The sequence below is a fragment of the Notolepis coatsorum genome (assembly GCF_963971535.1).
Source record: "Notolepis coatsorum genome assembly, chromosome: 2".
Taxonomy (NCBI): domain Eukaryota; kingdom Metazoa; phylum Chordata; class Actinopteri; order Aulopiformes; family Paralepididae; genus Notolepis; species Notolepis coatsorum.
In genome coordinates this window covers 162,562,342-162,588,758 of record NC_140166.1, presented here as the reverse complement: position 1 = coordinate 162,588,758, position 26,417 = coordinate 162,562,342, and the positions used below count along the sequence as shown (strand labels likewise).

Genomic DNA, 26,417 nt, shown 5'->3' with positions numbered 1-26,417 from the left:
AACATAACATAAAATTAGACACACAAGCACTAACAGTAAATATCCAAAGTAAATCACAGGACTATACATTCCATTTGAATCAATATAAATGTAGTTCACGAGATATCTACCTAATACTTGCTATCCAATACAATACATACATATGCTCTTGCTCGCTCTCCCCCCCAGGACCCCCACTTGGATAATCCATCCATTTTCATTCGTTTCTAACCAGGAACTACAATTCATATGCTAGCCTTTATTCTCTCCACCACTTCTAACCAGATTGCAATGTTGGTTTCACTGACACCTAAAATTCTTGCTGTAGATATCTCTAGATAAATCACATCGAGATAGGTAAGAAGCTAATGATATACTCGTTATCACCATACATAATGCTTATATTGAAACACGTTGACATTAGGGCCGTTCTTTCAACCTAAAAGTGCACTTTCTTCAACCTCGAACCTAAGTTCCTTAGCAACCCGTGTTACCAAGTAAACAAATCACGGAACGATGTCCAGTTAGCCCGCACCAGCCTAGTGCTACTAACGTTAGCTCTCAGAACGATGGCCAGTTAGCCCGCACCAGCCTAGTGCTACTAACGTTAGCTCCCGGAACGATGGCCAGTTAGCCCGCACCAGCCTAGTGCTACTAACGTTAGCTCTCAGAACGATGGCCAGTTAGCCCGCACCAGCCTAGTGCTACTAACGTTAGCTCCCGGAACGATGGCCAGTTAGCCCGCACCAGCCTAGTGCTACTAACGTTAGCTCCCGGAACGATGGCCAGTTAGCCCGCACGCACCAGCCTAGTGCTACTAACGTTAGCTCCCGGAATGATGGCCAGTTAGCCCGCACCAGCCTAGTGCTACTAACGTTAGCTCCCGGAACGATGGCCAGTTAGCCCGCACCAGCCTAGTGCTACTAACGTTAGCTCTCAGAACGATGGCCAGTTAGCCCGCACCAGCCTAGTGCTACTAACGTTAGCTCTCAGAACGATGGCCAGTTAGCCCGCACCAGCCTAGTGCTACTAACGTTAGCTCCCGGAACGATGGCCAGTTAGCCCGCACCAGCCTAGTGCTACTAACGTTAGCTCCCGGAACGATGGCCAGTTAGCCAGCAGCAGCCTAGTGCTACTAACGTTAGCTCCCGGAACGATGGCCAGTTAGCCCGCACCAGCCAGGTATCAACGCTAGCTCACAGCCACGATGGCGCGTGCTGTGCACTACAATCAACTCCGTGTCAGTGTAATAGCAGTCTGTGACGTCACGGTATTGAGAATCATACCGGCGGGATTTCAAAATATCCTGGTATACCGTAATACCGTCATACCGCCCAAGCCTAACTCTCACATACACACACACACACATACACACACACACACACACGTGCACACACACACACACACACACACACACACGTGCACACACAAACACACACACAACCCACAGCCTCAGCGCAATCCCAAACGTATACTGTCCATCATAATTCTGCACTTCAAACATACTTCACACACAAAGACTCACACTTACGTACGTACAGGTACACACTTCTCTGACTCTGTCTCTCCACCTCCCCCTCCCCCCCCCCCAGCTCCACCCCACCTCCCCCCTGGCAGCAGGACCGGACTCCCACCTCCCTGAGCTCACCCTTCCGCCCCCAGGCCTCCCCTCCCCTCTCCTCCCTCAGCTCCCCCAACGCCCACAGCTCTCCGCGGGGGACCACCCTGAGAGGCCTGGGCACCCCGGGGGGCGGGGGCGTCCGCGGGGACGACGACGGCGACCTCTCCACCCTGCTGCTGGGGAACGGACTCCTGGACCGCAGCCTATTGGAGGCGATGGAGGGCCTCGGGTCCCTGGGGGGCCTGGGGAGCCTGGGGAGCCTGGGGCTTGGAGACGGCGGCCTCCTCCTCCTGCCACCCCTGCTGCCCGAGAAGAGGAGAGGAGTGGAGGGGGGAGAGATGGGCGGCTCCCGCTCCCCGTCTCTCAGTGGCTTCTCCAGCCCCCACAGCGGGAGCAGTCTGAGCATCCCCTTCCCCTCCTCCATGACCCCGGACCCCCTCAGAGGACACGGCAGGGCCCCCTCGCCTGGAGCAGGTACTGGAGCTTCTCTGTCCCCCCCGCTTTACGGTTCACTCTTTCAAGTCAGTCCGTCTAAGGCTGAGACCACTTATCGATTGTCGCATCACTTATCGATTTTTTTGCATGTGTAAAAAAGATATACTATACTAAAATACTAGGTTTTAGTTAAAACATCCCCATTTCATGTCAATTCAGTTGAATTGCAACTCTGCACTGTGCATTCAATATGCGGTGCACTCCTCCATCACATCCCTAGACCAGTGGTTCCCAAAGTCGGGGTCGCGACCCAAAGGTGGGCCGCGAGCAGCCACGGGTAGGCCGCGAGATGATTTAAAAAAAAAAAAAAAAAAAAAAAAATTATTTTATTTTTTTATTTTTTATTTTTTTTGTCAGGCCACTGAACTTAGAAGCAGGCCAGGACAGTGTTTCTAGTTGTATTCTAAAATTCTATTCTATTGTATTCTAAAATGTGACTATATGGTTTTATATTAACTTAATAAATAAACAAAAACGAAAAATCTACTTATTTCAACGAACATTTCAAACTAAATAACAGATTATGCACATAAAACGCTGAAAACAACCGAAGCAACAATAGTATTTTAATGAGGCTATTATTATTATCATTATTATTTTGCAACAAGTTAGCCCTCTCATAAATAGCACATATAAATGAATAACTAACTTGAACTAACTTAATAGGATTGAAGTGATATTTGGCTTAAAAAATCGGTCGCCTGGTAAAAAAAAAAAAAAAAAAAAGCCTGACGATGTGCATTGGGCCGCGGCTCTCTGACGCCTTATTTTCTGGGCCCTGGCCTGAAAAGTTTGGGAACCCCTGCCCTAGACCACCGACTATAACATGAGAAGGATCACTGTGGTAGTTTTGAATGGGGAAATCTGTAACACTAAAGATGGCGGCAATGACAAAGAATTGCTGCAAAATAAACATAAATGTGTTGTTTAAATAATAATAATAAAAAAAGTATAATATATATATTTTTTATACTAATAAAAATATCGATATTTATCGATACATTTTACCCGATTTATCGATTCTTCCAAATGGCATATCGTCTCAGCCTTAAGTCCGTCTTTTAGTTTCCCAGAGAAGGACACGTGTCCTGTTTATGGTCAGAGTGTCTCCCCTCTGTCCATAGAGGGGACACGTGTAGCGGTGTACTGTGATCGCATGGGTGGTGACATGTTCGATCAGAACTACCCTGCAGAAGCTAACCGCAGTAACTAAACAGTGAGAGAGAGAAAAATGGCTTTAAAGTTCTTTGACTATCCAGTGATTTTGTAGTTCTCTAAGAGCAAGATTGAACTCTGAAACTTTGTCACAAGATGAAACCGATATTTAGAAGTAAAATTTCACTTATAACTCAATTTTGAAAAGAAATTAAAAAAAAACTTTTAGTTACTGCGGTTAGCTTCCTCATGGTTTAATAGTGATTGCCCCGCCCTCTTTTCTTGATCCTCCAATCACAACTGTCTCTCCCTCTGACAAGAAGTGTCCGCTGTGATTGGAGGATCAAGAAAGGAGGGTGGGGCTTGAGACAGGGTCGAGTGGATCCTGTAAACCCATGGTTTTCAAGCTTCTTTTCAGTTGGAAGCCACATTTTCAGAATAAATATTCTTTCGACCCATCTGTCATTATTGTGAGGGCTAATGGCACAAGAATGATAAACTACCAGTCTATAGTGTTTCATTCAACATCTATATTGACTTCCTTAGATAACTATTCGGGGACCCACTTTAATCTCCCTGAGACCCACATGCGGGTCCCTCCCTCCTCCCAGCAAGTGAGGAACACTGCAGTAACCTACCGTACGCCATGACAAGCTCACAGCCGAGGGGGGGGGAAACAATTAGCGTCTGCTTAGAACTGTCTCTCTCTGCTTCAGAGCAAGAGGAATGTGACTCCTTATCTCTGCAGCGGTGCGAGTCACCTCCTCGTGTTTCTGTATACGCTGCTCTGTGCATCCCTACAGTGTCTTCGCATTGATAGTCATTTCTCTCTAGCTTTCTCTCTCTCTATCGCTATCTGTTTCTTTCTCTCTCTTTCTCTCCCTCTCTTTCTCTAACTCTCTTCTCTCCCCCTCTCTCCTCTCTCTCTCTTTCTCTCCCATTCTCCCCCTCTCTCTCCTGCTTTCTCCCTCTCTGTCTATTTCTCTCCCTCTCTTTCTCTTGTTCTGCCTCTCTCTGCCTCTCTCCGCCTCTCTCTCTCTCTCTCTCTCTCTCTCTCTCTCTCTCTCTCTCTCTCTCTCTCTCTCTCTCTCTCTCTCTCTCTCTCTCTCTCTCTCCCCCCCCCTCTACCTATCCCTCTCCCTCCCCTCTGTACTTCCACTTTGATATGTGAGCCGGAATCAGTCTGGCGTCTGACGGGAGTGTTTTGTTATCTGTGTCTCTCAGACTTGTCGGCCAGTAAGCAGGACACTGTGAAGTTTGTCCAGGACACCTCCAAGTTCTGGTACAAGCCAGACATCTCCAGAGACCAAGGTAAATATTGCTCTTGGACGGGGAGAGAGAGAGAGAGAGCGGCACGGCCACCACGCTGCCAGGCAGATAACATGTCCTTCCTCCGCATACGGCCTGAAACGTGACTCACTTTAGTTAATCCCCCCTTCTTTCTTCCTCCCAACACTCTCTGGGGACCCTCAGCCATTGCGGTGCTGAAGGACAAAGAGCCGGGCTCCTTCATTGTCAGGGACAGTCACTCGTTCCGAGGAGCGTACGGATTGGCTATGAAGGTGGCGACGCCCCCTCCGTCTGTCATGCAGCAAAGTAAGAAAGGTGTGTAGATTACTGTATATTACACACTATTACATTACTGTATATTACACTATATTACATTACTGTATATTACACAATATTGCATTACTGTATATTACACTATATTACATTACTGCATATTACACAATATTGCATTACTGTATATTACACTATATTACATGACTGTATATTACACTATTACATTACTGTATATTACACTATTACATTATTGTATATTACATTACTGTATATATTACACTATATTACATTACTGTATATTACACTATATTACATTATTGTATATTACATAACTATATTACACTATATTACATTATTGTATATTACATTACTGTATGTTACACTATATATAATGTTAAGTCTGTCTGTCTGTCTGTCTGTCTGTCTGTCTGTCTCTCTGTCTGTCTGTCTGTCTGTCTGTCTGTCTGTCTGTCTGTCTGTCTGTCTGTCTGTCTGTCTGTCTGTCTGTCTGTCTGTCTGTCTGTCTGTCTGTCTGTCTGTCTGTCTGTCTCTCTGTCTGTCTGTCTGTCTGTCTGTCTGTCCACAGTGGGAGACCCGTCCAGCGAGCTGGTGAGGCACTTCCTGATCGAGTGCACTCAGAAAGGAGTGCGACTCAAGGGCTGCCCCAACGAGCCGTACTTCGGTGAGGCCAGTTGTCATTCTGTGTTGTTCTATCGTCAATGTTGATTCATCAATATCTGAAATTAGAAAAAAAAAATTAAAACTATTAGAAATGACTAATTAGATAATAAATAAATATACTGACTTTGCTACTAAGGAATCTATCTTGCCTATATTATTATCTACTATGCTAATTATGTCTTAATATGACTCAAGACTATACTGTATGACGAACAATGTTACTTCATAGCTGCCAGAGTTGTACCCTTCCTGCTGACTTGTTGTACAGTCACTTTAGATAAAAGCATCAGCTAAATGACTAATGTTAAATGTAAATGAATGGGTTTAATGGTGCATTCCACTGAAGGCGGACCTCCTACTAGGAAAGATGCAACTGTACGGCCCTCAAAGTCTAAATTCCGAGTGGGAAACTCGTGCGCAATCTTTTCCGAGATGCAGTTATCTGACGTTTCAACATGGCGGCATGTGCTATAAACTGTAAACAACGTTGATTTAATCTTTAGAAAACAAATGAAGCTACTGTCTAATACCAATGTGTGGTGCAGCCTAATTCAACACAGTCTCTTAGCACATATTGTGCTCAGAAGACCAGCTACACAAACACCAGCTTTTGTGCTTCTCCCTTAGATAGACCACATAATCGGACATATCTATGGTTTCTCCCTCTGGGTATTTCGTGGACGATGGAATGCACTGAGGTTGTGATTATTCCGACCTCCCAAGTGGAAGCTTCCGATCTCCAACGTTGAATTGAGGACAGCATAAATGTTCATATATTATGAGCATTACATTATACATATAACATATATCATATTTACATTTACATTTAGTCATTTAGCTGACGCTTTTATCCAAAGCGACTGTACAACAAGTCAGCAGGAAGCGTACAACTCTGGCAGTTAACGGTAAGTGGTATCGTTCGTCAAACAGTGTTGAACTTCATCAACCTTTATTTATACTCGAAAAGACAATTGAGGTCACCCTCATTTTCAATGTCGTCGAGACTACAGACATTTCAATGCACACATTTCTACAATATAACAATAATAAATATGAATAACTATCTATATAGTATAAAATGAACATGGGTATAAAATCAGCACACAGATTGACAGAATAAAAAAAACAATGCATAAATTGCAGACATAAGAATAGGTATAAAGGACAAAAGTAGTGCAATGTAAACATGCAGACTTAATAATGGCATAAAATAAGTACAAAAGTACAATGTTGCTCGAAGGCATGTGAACCCCCCCAGAACAGTCAGTCCCCCAAAAACACCCCACACATCAATCCCTACCACATCCCCATCCAAGACGCACCCCCCAGATAAAGCACGTCATGACCGAAGGAAAACACAAAACAGCCAGCGCGCCACTCACACCGCCATGCATTTTCCTTTTCTTTTTTCTTCATTTCAATTATTGATTGAAGAAGTGTTTTTAGTCGACAACGGAAAATTCATATGCATTCATACATTTATAGATGCAATATACATGGTGATTAGGTTCATCAAAGCAGTTTAATTAATCGTCTAGAATACAGATTCCACCATTTACCCATTTAATTGTTGTTTTTTCCTCAAAATGTGATACAATCATCTCAAATCAGTGGTTACAGGTGTCTACAGCGCACATCTGCCTCCCTCTGCTGGTCAATACTGAGAACTGCAGTTATGTCCTTATACTCTAAAGAGCGCTAATGAAACCCATGCTCACTCACCCTGCTGCACACTCTGCCTCACCCCAACCGGTGATGTCCGACCACTCCCCCCCCCCCCCCCCCCCCTTAGACAGACTGGTTGGTGGTTCCTAGTCCACTCTGACATCACAGATGAGGCAATATCTCCAATAGCATAAATCTGCAGTGCCGCAGACCCATACATAGGAGGGGCCTGTAGGCTACTGTGCGTTGGGGGCCTGTACTGTGCGGTGCACTACTGCACATGCGGATGAGGGGGGGGGGGGGGGCTCTCTCGCTCTCTCATTTATGACATACACAACATACGAATCTAACATACAGATATACAGTACTGTTACATTTGTGATTGATTGATTGAACATTTTACAGTACAGCTCAATACACACAATTGTTAACCCTTTCACTGCCACACTACCAAACTGTTACCTCTTTCACTGCGACAATACACAGAAGGTTAACCCTTTCACTGCCACACGACAGCAGGTTAACACTTTCACTGCCACACTACAGAAGGTTAACCCTTTACTATCACACTACCGACGGTTAATCCTAATGATTAGGTTCATCAAAGCAGTTTAACTAATCGTCTAGAATACAGATTCCACCATTTACCCATTTAATTGTTGTTTTTTCCTCAAAATGTGATACAATCATCTAAAATCAGTGGTTACAGGTGTCTACAGCGTACATCTGCCTCCCTCTGCTGGTCAATACTGAGAACTGCAGTTATGTCCTTATACTCTAAAGAGCGCTAATGAAACCCATGGTCACTCACCCTGCTGCACACTCTGCCTCACCCCAACCGGTGATGTCCGCAGGCATGCGTTGGTCATGGGACGGGGTTGCACTCCGTGCAGGGTAAGATTTGAGCAAAGATTTGAGCAGAAGCACGTGCACGCACACAGGAATGCGCTGCACTCGCCAACTCGCTATAAGTACCCACCTGGGCTACTTTGCATATCAATAGCGCCGGTCGTCAGGTGTGTTAAATATGTTCTCAGATACATTCACACCTAACTTGTGAATGATATGTGTTACATTCCATTCGTAGAGGCAATTAGGCACTGTCTGTAGTCTGTGCTCAAGCGAGGGGACATTTATGCGCATGCGCGGGAGCGCGCGTGCACGTGGCGCCATTAGCGTGCGTGCAACCACAGTTGATATCAGGAACGCACCGCTGGATGTCCGACCACTCTCCCCCCCCCCCCCCCCCCCCCCCTTAGACAGACTTTGATGGTTCCTAGTCCACTCTGACATCACAGATGAGGCAATATCTCCAATAGCATAAATCTGCAGTGCCGCAGACCCATACATAGGAGGGGCCTGTACTGTGCGTTGGGGGCCTGTACTGTGTGGTGCACTACTGCACATGCGGATGAGGGGGGGGGGGGGGGGGCTCTCGCTCTCTCACTCTCTCATTTATGACATACACAACATACGAATCTAACATACAGATATACAGTACTGTTACATTTGTGATTGATTGATTGAACATTTTACAGTACAGCTCAATACACACAATTGTTAACCCTTTCACTGCCGCACTACCAAACTGTTAACCCTTTCACTGCGACAATACACAGAGGGTTAACCCTTTCACTGCCACACGACAGCAGGTTAACACTTTCACTGCCACACTACAGAAGGTTAAAACCCTTTGGGGGCCTGTACTGTGCGCTGCACTACTGCAAATGCGGATGAGGGGGGGGGGGGGGGGGCGGCGCGCCGGTCTAAATCACATTGCACGACGAAGGATAACGATAACGATAACGAAGGATAACGATAATCATGCGAAAAATTACGTGTTTATTGAATTACACAAAAACGCAGTTTTCGTGTCTTTTCCCTGGAATTGCTCAGAAGCGGCCGGACTATGTTCATATTCAAAATGGTATAAAGCGGAAATGTACGGATGAAAGAATTCTCTGTTTTTGCACGTTGACCAGAAGCAGCTCACTGAGACTCGAGGGCGGTATTATACCCATAGCTATACTAAAATATAGGTTTAGTTCTACAAACTACAACTACGTTTACATGGGTTTAATGGGCGGCACGGAAGGGGTTACTTCCCGGAAGGGGCGTGACACTCAATGTGTTAAGGGAATGCAGACCAGAGAAAGACTTTCGTTTTGTTTACATCAGGGTCCCCCATTTTCAATTCATCATAACATATATGACATACAGATAGACAGTACTGTTACATCTAGACATTTATGACATACCAGATCTACAAATAATAATTATATAATAATAATAATAATAATAATAATAATAATAATAATAATAATAATAATAATAATAATAATAATTGTGTGTATTGAGCTGTACTGTTGTACCCATTCTGCAATCTGTTCATTAAAGTTTTCAATCAATCAATTCAATCATATACAGTACTGTTAAATGTGTGACATACAAGATATGCAAATATGGTTAGTTACATAGATGGAGAGACTAATGAACTAAGTACCAGTCTTCTCCTCAGACATAAAATCTGTTTTTCACATTAGGATCTAACATCCCAACAGGCCACCTTGTTTATGGTTTGATTCAGTTTTAGTAGAATGTGAAAGACATGAATGACATTGATGTGACATACTATAAAATCAGTGGAATGAAATAGTTCTGGATTACTGTTACTGTACAGTTCAAAGTAATCTTTACCTTCTGTTTGGTATCCACAGTTTAAAACCTGACAGTCTTCCCTCTTGTCTGACACCCACTCTTAATGGTTTATATGGTATATATCAGTAAACACAATGAGTTTGATAAGCGATTGTTTTGATAAGGACCCCACAGAGATGCAAATATTCGATTAGAATCCAGGTACTTTCTGTGTGGAGTTGGCATGTTCTCCCTGTGTCTTTGTGGGTTTCCTCCAGTTTCCTCCCCGCAACTGACTGTGGTGTTTTACAGTTCGGATTGATCTGGTACAGTAGCTCTGAGTGTGGGGTTTTACAGTTCAAACATACACAGCCTCCGTCAGAGGAGAGGATAAAGGCTCTGTCGGGCAGCTGACCATATCTCCTCCATCACACACAGATGACCAGATACACATTCCACACAGGTTCAAGTTGAAGAAGTTTAATTTTAATGTACTGAATAATACAGGTACTTAAATGAATGTTCAATTCATCAAGACATTTAGAGACTTACAAATATACAGTACTATGTAAGAAAAAAGCATCAAGTCATGTTTATCATTTTGGACTAAAATAGAGGAATGTTGCTCAAGGTTATAAAACGCTTGAACCGGGATTTGATTGAATAAGCAACACATGTGTTTTTTACAATGATGTTGACAATGTGTGTATTGCGGTGGACAATAACAGATAATGTGAAGTTGAACACCTTGTGAGAATGGTTCATGTTTAACATGGCTTTAACATTAGTTCAACATTAATAAAGTACCGGTAGTCAAAACGTGGGCCAAAATAATAGCAACTTCACATTCACATAGCATTAGTTGGGTGTTTACAGGGAATATTAGCTAACGTGCGTTAGCTAGCTAACGTTATGTTAGTGCAGAACTAGCCCCCAGCTGCAATCCCGGAGCGTGCGTTAGCTAACGTTAGCTCACCACTAAAGCAAATTACAGACGGCAAATAGGCCCTAATGTCCAAAATAGCGAAGGTGCCCCGGCCTAATAGGTACTTACATTTTCACTGAAAGACATATTTGTTTATTTTTCAACGAAGAAGAATGAATGTTAAACCAGAGCTAGAAGTAGAAACTCATATTTGCTCATATATGCTCCACACGCATGCGCACTATGAAGCCCCGCCCAACATCGCATGCGCAGTAGTGCACCGCACAGTACAGGCCCCCAACGCACAGTACAGGCCCCCAACGCACAGTACAGGCCCCTCCTATGTATGGGGCTGTGGCACTGCAGATATACCCTACTCAATATCAGCCACTAGGGCGGCGCGACGACCATGTGTTTTCGTTACTCTTTAAATTGCGTAACACGGAACAGAACACACACTCTTTGTCGAATGTCTTTATCCAAAGCACCTTAAAATATACCATAGATGTGTAACATGTTGCGGCCCAGGTGGAATTGAAACCCTGAAGTGGGAAGTCTGCTTGGTGGTTTAGAGTTCACACATGTTCTCTGCCTGTTTGTTGAACTGATCATTATGTTTCCTGCTCATGACAGGAAGTCTGACTGCTCTGGTGTGTCAACACTCCATCACTCCCCTGGCACTGCCCTGCAAGCTCATCCTCCCTGACAGAGGTAAGTGTGTGTGTGTGTGTGTGTGTGTGTGTGTGTGTGTGTGTGTGTGTGTGTGTGTGTGTGTGTGTGTGTGTGTGTGTGTGTGTGTGTGTGTGTGTGTGTGTGTGTGTGTGTGTGTGTGTGTGTGTGTGTGTGTGTGTGTGTGTGTGTGTGTGTGTGTGTGTGTGTGTGTGTGTGTGTGTGTGTGTGTGTGTGTGTGTGAGTGAGAGAGTGTGCGACTATCTGTCTGTTAGTCTCTCTGGTGTGTGTGTGCATGTATGTGTGTCTCTGAATGTTGTGTATCTTAGATGCATGTCTTTCTTAAATATGACTGTCCATTGATAGGAGTGTGTGTGTGTTTCCAGACCCTCTGGAGGAGATGAATGACGCCTCCCCACCGACAGCCACCAACTCAGCAGCTGAGCTGCTCAAACAGGGAGCAGGTAAACCCTGCCTGTTTATTATCCAACACCGTCTTTAGAAAACCTACCGCTCACATCTGGGTGTTTGTTTGATACTATTAACACTGATGACATTGAGGGGAAATTATCATAAGAAACATAATATACAGTCAGTGGCCAATCAGATCGCAGAACACGAACGCGGAACTGCAAGTTTGTTGGTAAAAGACTACACGCTTCCTGTCCAGGTATTTAGAATTTCTTGCAAGGAATTTAATTATGTGGTTAACCTTGACTATTACCTTTTTAGACATGCTCTCCCCTGAGAGTGTGTTGTCTAAAGTACACCCTAGATACGCCACTGATTTAGTGGTGGAGGAGAGAGGAGAGGGGGGGGGGGGGCTGGGGGAGAAGAGAGGAGAGGGGAGGGCTGGGGGAGGAATGGGGAGGTCAGGGAGTTGGGAATCCGTCTGTTTGTTTGTTAGTTTGTTTGTGTCAGTATGTGGTGTGTTTGATTTATACTGTACTTGTGGATGGATAAATAGTCTCTGCCTGCCAAGGATTTATGGTTGAACTTAATTTGTACGTGTGTCGGGGAGGGGCGGGGTTAAGACCTAGCTGCTGACCGTGTGGTACGTTCTCTGGTTGTGGTGTATTTATAACGTTGGGTTCACCAAAATAAAAGGGAAAATCCACCCCTAAATAGAATCCACACGTGTTACTTCTATAAGACTAAACGGCTCCGTTTTGATTTGTGAATATGAACACATCCTACACCAGAGAGACCACTACTCTGAGCGTAGAGCCGCTCCGCTCCGTAGACAGGGAATACTGGAACAACGACTGTAGCTGTGGTGATTTGACTGCTTCAGAGCTGTATACCCTACATCGCTCCCTCCCTGTTGGCCTTTACATCCAGGTAAAAAACCTACCTGTTTACCCAGCCCTTTGAGCTTTTAAACTGGGCTTTTTAGCCTAGTCTGATATCACACCTATCCAGGGGTGTAAAAAGTACCCAGAAATTATACCTAAGTGAAAGTATGGGTACCGTCTCAAAATCATACTCAAGTAAAAGTCAGAGTATCTGGCTAAAAACACACTTGAGTAAAAGTCAAAAAGTTTCTACTTTTAAATGTACTTACTAAAAAGTAAAAGTAAAAAGAAATTCTGACTGTCTATTCTTCTGATAATCAAAGATCCCCGCTTTCTAGTCTTGCACAAGGACCAATCAGCATGGGTATGGGCGGATTCATTTTCCATTGATGGGGATTTGATTGGCTGTTTTTAATTAAAGCGCGGCCGCAGGATTAATAACGTTAAAATTTGTTCAGCCGGAGAAACAAATATACTAATTAAAATGGTTGGACCTGCGAGATTTGTACTTTGTACTATGTAGGTCTGCATTTTAAATGTAAGGAGTAAAAAGTATGTTTTTTTTCTCTGAAATGTAATGGAGTAAAAGTACAAGTTTACAAACCTAATAATACTAATGTAAAGTACAAATCTCCAAAAACAGTACTTAAGTATTGTAACTAAGTACAATTACTCAAGTACTTTACACCCCTGCACCTATCAGACTTTCCAGGTGTATTTTTGTATTTCTTATTTTTTTTTTATATTGTTTAATATTTGTCGTATTTGAAGGCGGCTACGTGGTGCAGTGGGTAAGGCGCTCACTGGTGCAGTGGGTAAGGCGCTGCTGGTCTCTGACAAGAACAAGTTACAGGTTGAAAAAACCCTCAGCTCAGAACTAGGCAAAATCTGCATATGGCTCGCTGATAACAAACTATCATTACACATGGGCAAAACAGAGTCCATTCTCTTCGGTTCAAATAACAAACTCAGCAAGACCGACGGCTTCTCAGTTACAGTGGGTGACAATATTGTCACAAGGAAAGAAGATATTACCTACCTGGGTTCTATCCTAGAGGCAAATCTTTCCTGTGACAAAATGGCATCCAATGTAATAAAAAAAGTCAACCAACGAACTCGATTCTTGTACCGGATCTCCTCACTGGTAAACAAGAATACCCTGAAGACTCTGGCAGGAGCACTCATTCAAGGGTACTACGACTATGCGTGCACCTCATGGTACCAAAGCACCTCAAAGGCGCTAAAAACAAAATTATAAACATCTCAAAACAAACTGGTCAGACTACTGCTTGACATTACTCCTAGAACCCACCTCACCCCTGCCCACTTTGACAACCTAGGATGGCTTAGAGTAGACGACAGAGTACAGCAACTTGCAATGGGCCTGGTCTACAAGATACACTACACGACCAAGGTACCCATGTACATGTCAAAATACTTCCCAAAGGTCAGTGAATACCACGATCACAACACCAGAGGGAGCTCCACAAATCATGTTAAACCCAGATTCGGCTCAAACAAGGGACTAAACACGTTTCGCAATTATGCCACATCAATGTGGAACGCCCTACCCAAAGCTGTAAAGGAATGTGAATCACTACCCACTTTCAAAAACACTCAAAAAACACCTACGGGAGACTGCAATTCGAAACTGGCCCCTGTAAATGTCCTAACACAACCCCCTCCAATGTATAGTAAATTACCAAGTATGGTCTTGTCAATATTCCAATGTACAGTTTTGTTTGTACAGTTGTACAGTGTCCCCCACCCACCCCTCCTACCCAACCTCCCCCCCCCACTCCTACCCAACCCCCTGACGCTGAAAGATCGCGCTGCGCAGGTGAAAAGATGCGACTGCTGTTACATCGAGTATCGGAGGGGACTCGTGCTATGTATGACTTAGTCCACATTGCAGCCGGCTTGTGGGAGGCAAGAAACAGCGTTCGAGACAGGGGAGGGTAGAATTGGATGATACAAAATTGGGATGGGAGAAAAATAGAAAATGTGGATAAAAAAAAAGAAAAATCGTATTTGTATTGCTTTCTTTACCATGTTTTTACAGTGTTTTATTGTAGTTCAATTTATATGTACAGCAAATGAAACTAATTTGGATGTAGTAGCTCAAACAAAGATGCCCACCAATTCTCAGCTACACCTTTTGACCATGATCCAAATGTCCATAACATCGTGGAGGATATTATCACAAAGTAACAACAACACATCTCAAGCTTCATCATGTTTGGACAGGCTGAAGAATAGTACCCATTTTTCCTGTCGGAATAGCGCCACCGTGTGGTCAAATTACTCAAAACATCTCAGGCCTCCTTGCTGTCGTAGGAAAAACATATCTGTCAGGTTTGGTGCAAATTGGACAAAGAGCTCACAAGAAACATGTCACTTCCTGTTGACCTTTCTGGGGTCATACTGTGTATGGTTTGGCATATCAGCTATGTAAAGAACATGTATTGCTGACATCACAAAGGGACGACACATTCAGATTTCATCATGACTGGACACTAGGCCTGTCCCCGACTAAGGATTTGTAGAGTCGACTTTGATTGGCCAAAATTGTATTTGATTTTTGTATCATTCCATTTGGGCTGTGGGGGGTGCTTAATGTCTGAAGGAGTCGACTGAAGGCTTCTTGTCCTCTGCGAAAGCATGCAATTGGTCCACTGATGGATACATCTTGATATTTGTCTAGTGTGTTCATTAGACAGGTGAAATCCTCTTTCAGTGCCTCTGTGCCCGTTTTCCTCGCTGGTATGCGCGCCATTAGCGTTAGCCACGCTTCTACACCTCTTTGCTTTTGGAATGAATGATCAAAATTATATATTTTTTTAATTTGCATTCGACTAAGAGGTGGGCAGTCGACTACGGCTCCTTTCAATCGATTAGTCGACTATTGGACTAGTCGAGGTCAGCCCCACTGGACATGCATCACCATGAGGTCAAGTGACTTAAAACGTCACGTTCACTTCCTGTTTACAATGCTTACATTTTATTTAAAATTTCTTATCTATGGGATCTCGCAGCCGTATGGTTTGGCCTATCAACTATCTAAATAATATGTTTAAAGACTACGTTTAGTGAGAATCAGGTAGGGAATAAAGTGATTCAACAAAAGATTACTTCACCTGATCAAGACGTGGATTATTTAAGACAAAGTCTGTTGTTCTCAAGGAGCTGCATCTTGTCATCTTCAAGACCGCCGGACCCACGGTTCAGGAGGTGGTACACTCTTGTGAAAACGAAGACCGAAGGTGGCGCTAGAGGAAAGACCGTCGAGTCACCAAAATCAATAGGGTTCTTCCTCTACGAGTCAGGAATGTTCACATCAAATTCAGAAAGATTTCAATCAAAACTGTTTCAGTTATCGCGCTCACACCCAGGGTCTGAGACGGCAGCGCACCTGGCGGCGATATAAACAAAGTATTGAGTCTTTGTTTCATCTGTGTGTGTGTGTGCATGTGCGTGTGCATGTGTGCATGTGTTTCAAGATTCAAGAGTTTATTCATCACATACATACCAGGGCATACAGTGAAATGCGGTTGGCCATGCCCACTACGATTGTGCAATAAAACAATAGTAATAGTGGTAATAATAATAAGATAACTAGAATAGACATGGTAAATGTTAATAAATCGCTTAAAGGCACTGGATCCTATGTACACTCCTATACAATGTGCAGTTTTTATTCTATGTCCCTATGCTATACTTGCTGTTACTAACTATACTATGCAACAATCACAACAAGTTATTTTCTTAAAGTCCTTCTCCCTTCCTTTAAAGTGTCATTTTCTTGTGTGTGTGTGTGTGTGTGTGTGTGTGTGTGTGTGTGTGTGTGTGTGTGTGTGTGTGTGTGTGTGTGTGTGTGTGTGTGTGTGTGTGTGTGTGTGTGTGTGTGTGTGTGTGCAGCCTGTAACGTGTGGTACCTGGGCTCTGTGGAGCTGGAGTCGCTGACGGGCCACCAGGCGGTGCAGAAGGCCACCAGCCTCACTCTGGCCATGGACCCCCTGCCCACCTCCACCGTGGTGCACTTCAAGGTGTCCGCTCAGGGCATAACACTCACCGACAACCAGAGGAAGTGAGTCTCACTCACTCACTTCACTTCACTCACTTCACTCACTCACTCACTCACTCACTCACTCACTCACTCACTCACTCACTCACTCACTCACTCACTCACTCACTCACTCACTCAACGTGCAGTATGCAATAACTGTAGCAAATTTAAATGCATGTGTGGATGCACAGGTGCTAAGAGTATGCACATGCATGCACATACTGTACTATACACACACACATGCACACACACACACACACAGGTACATACTGTACTAGGGATGCACCGATCCAACTTTTTCAGTCCCAATACCGATAACTGGGCTTTGGGTATCGGCCGATACTGACTAGCGATCCGATACCCATTGTTCAGTTAATAAACTGTATGCCTCACTGTGTGGAAGAGACTGGGATCATTATTTTGTGCAAGGCAACATCAGGCTTGACTTAACACATTACTTTCCTAACTTAGTGAAACAAAATGTAACAAATTAACACATAGATATAAATGTCATCTGTACATATATATATATATATATATATATATATATATATATATATATATATATATATTTTGTAATACAATTTATTGAAAAAGAATAAATCTACCCAATCTAGCTATTTTAGTCATATCCGGGCCGATATCAATATCGGATCAGTGCATCCCTAGTAGATACAGTACGCACACACACAGGCACATGCACATGAAGACACACAAACACATGCTGGCACATGCACACACACACACACGCACGCACGCACGCACGCACGCACGCACGCACACACACACACACACACACACACACAAAGACAGGAGAACCATTTCCACAGTGGTCTAGCAGCCGTGTGACTGTCTCTGTGTCTCCAGGCTGTTCTTCAGGAGACACTACACCGTCAACACGGTCATCTTCTGCTCCCTGGACCCTCAGGACCGCAAGTGAGTACAGAGTGAGAGAGGAGGTGGGGCTGCAGGTGAAAGACTGACCGCTAGTGAACCCACGCTGTCCAGGGTCGCTGCTACTGGTCAGGGGTGGAGGCAGTCTACACTCAGTACACTTACAGTCTACACTCTACACTATAGTCTATAGTCTACGCTCTATAGTCTACACTCTACAGTCTACACTCTTTAGTCTACTCTCTATAGTCTACACTCTATAGTCTACACTCTATAGTCTACTCTATAGTCTACACTCTACAGTCTACACTCTATAGTCTACTCTCTATAGTCTACACTCTATAGTCTACACTCTATAGTCTACTCTCTATAGTCTACTCTCTATAGTCTACTCTCTACAGTCTACACTCTATAGTCTACTCTCTATAGTCTACACTCTATAGTCTACACTCTATAGTCTACTCTCTATAGTCTACTCTCTATAGTCTACACTCTACAGTCTACACTCTATAGTCTACTCTCTATAGTCTACACTCTACAGTCTACTCTCTATAGTCTACACTCTACAGTCTACTCTCTATAGTCTACACTCTACACTCTATAGTCTACTCTCTATAGTCTACACTCTACACTCTATAGTCTACTCTCTATAGTCTACACTCTATAGTCTACTCTCTATAGTCTACACTCTACACTCTACAGTCTACACTCTGTTAGATTCTGATAAATCTGGCCAGTATCACGTCTTCTTGTGTTATCCTCTCTCCATCCAATTCCTCTGCGTTGTGTAATTTTAATGATCCCGACGTCTCATATACTGGCTGTACAATCCTTATCTCTCCCCGTTAATGCGATCCGCCACCATAATAATTCTCCACCCTCGTAAGAATTCGACACTTTGACACAGTGTAATACCTTACAAGGAGAAGCGTTGTTTATTTGATAAACAGAAGCCTCAGCTCAGATGTTAACAGATTGTATTGTCCTTGAAAAGTCTATTCTAATGATCTTTCGGTGTGTTCAGTCTATCGTCCTCCTGCTATTCAGTCCAATGGTGGTCAGGCCTGGTCTTTAGCCTAAACCCTCCTCGCGTTAGCCGAAGCTAATGATGATGTGTCATTCTTCCTCCTCCCCCCCCCCCCCCCCCCCTCTCCGTGATGAGAGGAGAGAGTCTCTTCTGTGTGATCTCAGTCCTAGTCGCTCTTGGTCTGCCTTACACCCGGAAACACTGTTCGACTTATAGATTTTCGTCATAGCAACGACGGCCCCCGCCCCTCTCCTGGTTGTCATGCGACGCTGTCATGACAACTGCTAATAACCTTTCGCACATTTCAAAACGTTTCCTTACTGTTTCATTAAGATGAACCTCTCTCCACCCTGCTCTCTGGGCCCACACTCGCTCTTATCAATGTGTTCTCACAAGGAATGTCAACATTCGGCCCGGCTCAGTGTGGTGCTCACAATCACCCTGCTCTACTGAACCACCGTCTCCTGCTTCCACCGTCAGCATGCACTTCGACCTCTCTGGCACCGTTACATGCTACCATCTCCCCCCAATCTATACATCACATACATTGAATAAACCCTGTTTTCTCTCAACTCTATAGTCTACTCTCTATAGTCTACACTCTATAGTCTACTCTACACTCTATAGTCTACACTCTATAGTCTACTCTCTACACTCTATAGTCTACTCTACACTCTATAGTCTACACTCTATAGTCTACACTCTACACTCTACAGTCTACACTCTATAGTCTACTCTACACTCTATAGTCTACACTCTATAGTCTACACTCTATAGTCTACACTCTATAGTCTACACTCTATAGTCTACTCTCTATAGTCTACACTCTATAGTCTACACTCTATAGTCTACACTCTACACTCTATAGTCTACTCTACACTCTATAGTCTACACTCTATAGTCTACACTCTACACTCTATAGTCTACTCTACACTCTATAGTCTACACTCTATAGTCTACACTCTACACTCTACAGTCTACACTCTATAGTCTACTCTACACTCTATAGTCTACACTCTATAGTCTACACTCTATAGTCTACACTCTATAGTCTACACTCTATAGTCTACTCTCTATAGTCTACACTCTATAGTCTACTCTCTATAGTCTACACTCTATAGTCTACACTCTACGCTCTACACTCTATAGTCTACACTCTATAGTATACTCTCTATAGTCTACTCTCTATAGTCTACACTCTATAATCTACACTCTACAGTCTACGCTCTACACTCTACACTCTACACTCTACAGTCTACACTCTATAGTCTGCACTCTATAGTCTGCACTCTATAGTCTACACTATATAGTCTACACTCTATAGTCTACAGTCTACTCTCTATAGTCTACACTCTATAGTCTACTCTCTATAGTCTACACTCTATAGTCTACTCTCTATAGTCTACACTCTATAGTCTACACTCTACACTCTATAGTCTACTCTCTATAGTCTACATTCTATAGTCTACACTCTATAGTCTACACTCTATAGTCTACACTCCACAGTCTACACTCTATAGTCTACACTCTATAGTCTACACTCTATAGTCTACACTCTATAGTCTACACTCTATAGTCTACACTCTACACTCTATAGTCTACTCTCTATAGTCTACACTCTATAGTCTACTCTCTATAGTCTACACTCTATAGTCTACACTCCACAGTCTACTCTCTACAGTCTACACTCTATAGTCTACACTCTATAGTCTACACTCTATAGTCTACACTCTATAGTCTACACTCTATAGTCTACACTCCACAGTCTACTCTCTATAGTCTACATTCTATAGTCTACACTCTACAGTCTACTCTCTATAGTCTACACTCTATAGTCTACTCTCTATAGTCTACACTCTATAGTCTACACTCTATAGTCTACACTCTATAGTCTACACTCTACAGTCTACATTCTATAGTCTACACTCTACAGTCTACTCTCTACAGTCTACACTCTATAGTCTACTCTCTACAGTCTACATTCTATAGTCTACACTCTACAGTCTACTCTCTATAGTCTACACTCTATAGTCTACACTCTATAGTCTACACTCTATAGTCTACTCTCTACAGTCTACGCTCTATAGTCTACTCTACACTCTATAGTCTATACTCTATAGTCTACACTCTATAGTCTACACTCTATAGTCTACACTCTATAGTCTACACTCTACAGTCTACACTCTATAGTCTACACTCTATAGTCTACTCTCTATAGTCTACTCTCTACAGTCTACACTCTATAGTCTACACTCTATAGTCTACACTCTACAGTCTACACTCTATAGTCTACACTCTATAGTCTACTCTCTATAGTCTACTCTCTAGAGTCTACACTCTATAGTCTACACTCTATAGTCTACACTCTATAGTCTACTCTCTATAGTCTACACTCTATAGTCTACTCTCTACAGTCTACACTCTATAGTCTACTCTCTACAGTCTACACTCTATAGTCTACTCTCTATAGTCTACTCTCTATAGTCTACTCTCTATAGTCTACACTCTATAGTCTACACTCTATAGTCTACACTCTATAGTCTACTCTCTATAGTCTACTCTCTATAGTCTACACTCTATAGTCTACTCTCTATAGTCTACACTCTATAGTCTACTCTCTATAGTCTACACTCTATAGTCTACACTCTACAGTCTACACTCTATAGTCTACACTCCACAGTCTACTCTCTATAGTCTACACTCTATAGTCTACACTACAGTCTACTCTCTATAGTCTACACTCTATAGTCTACACTCCACAGTCTACACTCTATAGTCTACACTCTACACTCTATACTCTACAGTCTACACTCCACAGTCTACACTCTATAGTCTACACTCTATAGTCTACACTCTATAGTCTACACTCTACAGTCTACTCTCTATAGTCTACACTCTATAGTCTACACTCTACAGTCTACTCTCTATAGTCTACACTCTACAGTCTACACTCCACAGTCTACACTCTATAGTCTACACTCTATAGTCTACACTCTACAGTCTACACTCTATAGTCTACTCTCTATAGTCTACACTCTACAGTCTACTCTCTATAGTCTACTCTCTATAGTCTACACTCTATAGTCTACACTCTACAGTCTACACTCTATAGTCTACACTCCACAGTCTACTCTCTATAGTCTACACTCTATAGTCTACACTCTACAGTCTACTCTCTATAGTCTACACTCTATAGTCTACACTCCACAGTCTACACTCTATAGTCTACACTCTATAGTCTACACTCTACACTCTATACTCTACAGTCTACACTCCACAGTCTACACTCTATAGTCTACACTCTATAGTCTACACTCTATAGTCTACACTCTACAGTCTACTCTCTATAGTCTACACTCTATAGTCTACACTCTACAGTCTACTCTCTATAGTCTACACTCTATAGTCTACACTCCACAGTCTACACTCTATAGTCTACACTCTATAGTCTACACTCCACAGTCTCCACTCTACAGTCTACTCTCTATAGTCTACTCTCTATAGTCTACACTCCACAGTCTACACTCTATAGTCTACACTCTACAGTCTACACTCTACAGTCTACACTCTATAGTCTACACTCTATAGTCTACTATCTATAGTCTACACTCCACAGTCTACACTCTATAGTCTACACTCTACAGTCTACACTCTACAGTCTACACTCTATAGTCTACACTCTATAGTCTACTCTCTATAGTCTACACTCTATAGTCTACTCTCTATAGTCTACTCTCTATAGTCTACACTCTATAGTCTACTCTCTATAGTCTACTCTCTATAGTCTACACTCTATAGTCTACACTCTACAGTCTACTCTCTATAGTCTACACTCTATAGTCTACACTCCACAGTCTACACTCTATAGTCTACACTCCACAGTCTACACTCTATAGTCTACACTCTACAGTCTACTCTCTATAGTCTACACTCCACAGTATACACTCTATAGTCTACACTCTACAGTCTACTCTCTATAGTCTACACTCCACAGTCTACACTCTATAGTCTACACTCCACAGTCTACACTCTATAGTCTACACTATACAGTCTACACTCTATAGTCTACACTCCACAGTCTACACTCTATAGTCTACACTCTATAGTCTACACTCTACAGTCTACACTCTATAGTCTACACTCTACAGTCTACACTCTATAGTCTACACTCTACAGTCTACTCTCTATAGTCTACACTCTATAGTCTACACTCCACAGTCTACTCTCTATAGTCTACACTCTATAGTCTACACTCTATAGTCTACACTCTACAGTCTACTCTCTATAGTCTACACTCTATAGTCTACTCTCTATAGTCTACTCTCTATAGTCTACACTCCACAGTCTACACTCTATAGTCTACACTCTATAGTCTACACTCTACAGTCTACTCTCTATAGTCTACACTCTATAGTCTACTCTCTATAGTCTACTCTCTATAGTCTACACTCTATAGTCTACACTCTATAGTCTACACTCTACAGTCTACTCTCTATAGTCTACACTCCACAGTCTACACTCTATAGTCTACACTCTATAGTCTACACTCCACAGTCTACTCTCTACAGTCTACACTCTACAGTCTACTCTCTATAGTCTACACTCCACAGTCTACACTCTATAGTCTACACTCTATAGTCTACACTCCACAGTCTACTCTCTACAGTCTACTCTCTATAGTCTACATTCCACAGTCTACACTCCACAGTCTACACTCTATAGTCTACACTCTATAGTCTACACTCCACAGTCTACACTCTATAGTCTACACTCTATAGTCTACTCTCTATAGTCTACTCTCTACAGTCTACACTCTACAGTCTACTCTCTACAGTCTACTCTCTATAGTCTACTCTCTACAGTCTACTCTCTACAGTCTACACTCTACAGTCTACTCTCTATAGTCTACACTCTACAGTCTACACTCTACAGTCTACACTCTATAGTCTACACTCTATAGTCTACACTCTACAGTCTACACTCTATAGTCTACTCTCTATAGTCTACTCTCTACAGTCTACACTCTATAGTCTACACTCTATAGTCTACTCTCTACAGTCTACACTCTATAGTCTACACTCTATAGTCTACACTCTATAGTCTACACTCTACAGTCTACATTCTATAGTCTACTCTCTACAGTCTACATTCTATAGTCTACACTCTACAGTCTACTCTCTATAGTCTACACTCTATAGTCTACAGTCTACACTCTATAGTCTACACTCTATAGTCTACACTCTATAGTCTACTCTCTACAGTCTACACTCTATAGTCTACACTCTATAGTCTACTCTCTACAGTCTACTCTCTACAGTCTACGCTCTACACTCTACAGTCTACACTCTATAGTTACACTCTACAGTCTACACTCTATAGTCTACACTCTATAGTCTACTCTCTACAGTCTACACTCTATAGTCTACTCTCTATAGTCTACACTCTATAGTCTACTCTCTACAGTCTACACTCTATAGTCTACACTCTATAGTCTACTCTCTACAGTCTACACTCTATAGTCTACACTCTATAGTCTACACTCTACAGTCTACTCTCTATAGTCTACTCTCTATAGTCTACTCTCTATAGTCTACTCTCTATAGTCTACACTCTATAGTCTACACTCTACAGTCTTACTCTACAGTCTACACTCTATAGTCTACACTCTATAGTCTACACTCTATGGTCTACTCTCTATAGTCTACTCTCTACAGTCTACTCTCTATAGTCTACACTCTATAGTCTACTCTCTATAGTCTACACTCTACAGTCTACTCTCTATAGTCTACACTCTATAGTCTACTCTCTACAGTCTACTCTCTATAGTCTACACTCTATAGTCTACACTCTATAGTCTACTCTCTATAGTCTACTCTCTATAGTCTACTCTCTATAGTCTACTCTCTATAGTCTACACTCTATAGTCTACTCTCTATAGTCTACACTCTATAGTCTACACTCTATAGTCTACACTCTACAGTCTACTCTCTATAGTCTACACTCTATAGTCTACACTCTACAGTCTACTCTCTATAGTCTACACTCTATAGTCTACACTCCACAGTCTACACTCTATAGTCTACACTCTATAGTATACACTCCACAGTCTACACTCTACAGTCTACTCTCTATAGTCTACACTCTACAGTCTACACTCTACAGTCTACACTCTATAGTCTACACTCTATAGTCTACACTCTACAGTCTACACTCTATAGTCTACTCTCTATAGTCTACTCTCTACAGTCTACACTCTATAGTCTACACTCTATAGTCTACTCTCTACAGTCTACACTCTATAGTCTACACTCTATAGTCTACACTCTATAGTCTACAGTCTACAGTCTACATTATATAGTCTACTCTCTACAGTCTACATTCTATAGTCTACACTCTACAGTCTACTCTCTATAGTCTACACTCTATAGTCTACAGTCTACACTCTATAGTCTACACTCTATAGTCTACACTCTATAGTCTACTCTCTACAGTCTACACTCTATAGTCTACACTCTACAGTCTACTCTCTACAGTCTACGCTCTACACTCTACAGTCTACACTCTATAGTTACACTCTACAGTCTACACTCTATAGTCTACACTCTATAGTCTACTCTCTACAGTCTACACTCTATAGTCTACTCTCTATAGTCTACACTCTATAGTCTACTCTCTACAGTCTACACTCTATAGTCTACACTCTATAGTCTACTCTCTACAGTCTACACTCTATAGTCTACACTCTATAGTCTACACTCTACAGTCTACTCTCTATAGTCTACTCTCTATAGTCTACTCTCTATAGTCTACTCTCTATAGTCTACTCTCTATAGTCTACACTCTATAGTCTACACTCTACAGTCTTACTCTACAGTCTACACTCTATAGTCTACACTCTATAGTCTACACTCTATGGTCTACTCTCTATAGTCTACTCTCTACAGTCTACTCTCTATAGTCTACACTCTATAGTCTACTCTCTATAGTCTACACTCTACAGTCTACTCTCTATAGTCTACACTCTATAGTCTACTCTCTACAGTCTACTCTCTATAGTCTACACTCTATAGTCTACACTCTATAGTCTACTCTCTATAGTCTACTCTCTATAGTCTACTCTCTATAGTCTACACTCTATAGTCTACTCTCTATAGTCTACACTCTATAGTCTACACTCTATAGTCTACACTCTACAGTCTACTCTCTATAGTCTACACTCTATAGTCTACACTCTACAGTCTACTCTCTATAGTCTACACTCTATAGTCTACACTCCACAGTCTACACTCTATAGTCTACACTCTATAGTATACACTCCACAGTCTACACTCTACAGTCTACTCTCTATAGTCTACTCTCTATAGTCTACACTCCACAGTCTACACTCTATAGTCTACACTCTACAGTCTACACTCTACAGTCTACACTCTATAGTCTACACTCTATAGTCTACTCTCTATAGTCTACACTCCACAGTCTACACTCTATAGTCTACACTCTACAGTCTACACTCTACAGTCTACACTCTATAGTCTACACGCTATAGTCTACTCTCTATAGTCTACACTCTATAGTCTACTCTCTATAGTCTACTCTCTATAGTCTACACTCTATAGTCTACTCTCTATAGTCTACTCTCTATAGTCTACACTCTATAGTCTACACTCTACAGTCTACTCTCTATAGTCTACACTCTATAGTCTACACTCCACAGTCTACACTATATAGTCTACACTCTACAGTCT

General features: G+C 42.4%; 1 protein-coding gene across 2 annotated transcripts in view; it reads left to right on the top strand.

Moving 5' to 3' along the window:
• The window catches only part of tns3.2 (tensin 3, tandem duplicate 2), a 258,371-nt gene that overhangs the window by 202,451 nt on the left and 29,503 nt on the right, over positions 1 to 26,417 (top strand). The window contains exons 18-25 of one of the 2 annotated variants that reach the window (XM_084308688.1): positions 1,572 to 2,074; positions 4,475 to 4,561; positions 4,724 to 4,846; positions 5,400 to 5,495; positions 11,355 to 11,432; positions 11,777 to 11,854; positions 16,604 to 16,772; positions 17,619 to 17,687. In XM_084308688.1, the coding sequence (XP_084164814.1) occupies positions 1,572 to 2,074; positions 4,475 to 4,561; positions 4,724 to 4,846; positions 5,400 to 5,495; positions 11,355 to 11,432; positions 11,777 to 11,854; positions 16,604 to 16,772; positions 17,619 to 17,687 (1,203 nt within the window). Of the gene's footprint in view, positions 1 to 1,571; positions 2,075 to 4,474; positions 4,562 to 4,723; positions 4,856 to 5,399; positions 5,496 to 11,354; positions 11,433 to 11,776; positions 11,855 to 16,603; positions 16,773 to 17,618; positions 17,688 to 26,417 lie in introns of both variants that reach the window. The other variant, XM_084308687.1, reaches the window with a different exon arrangement.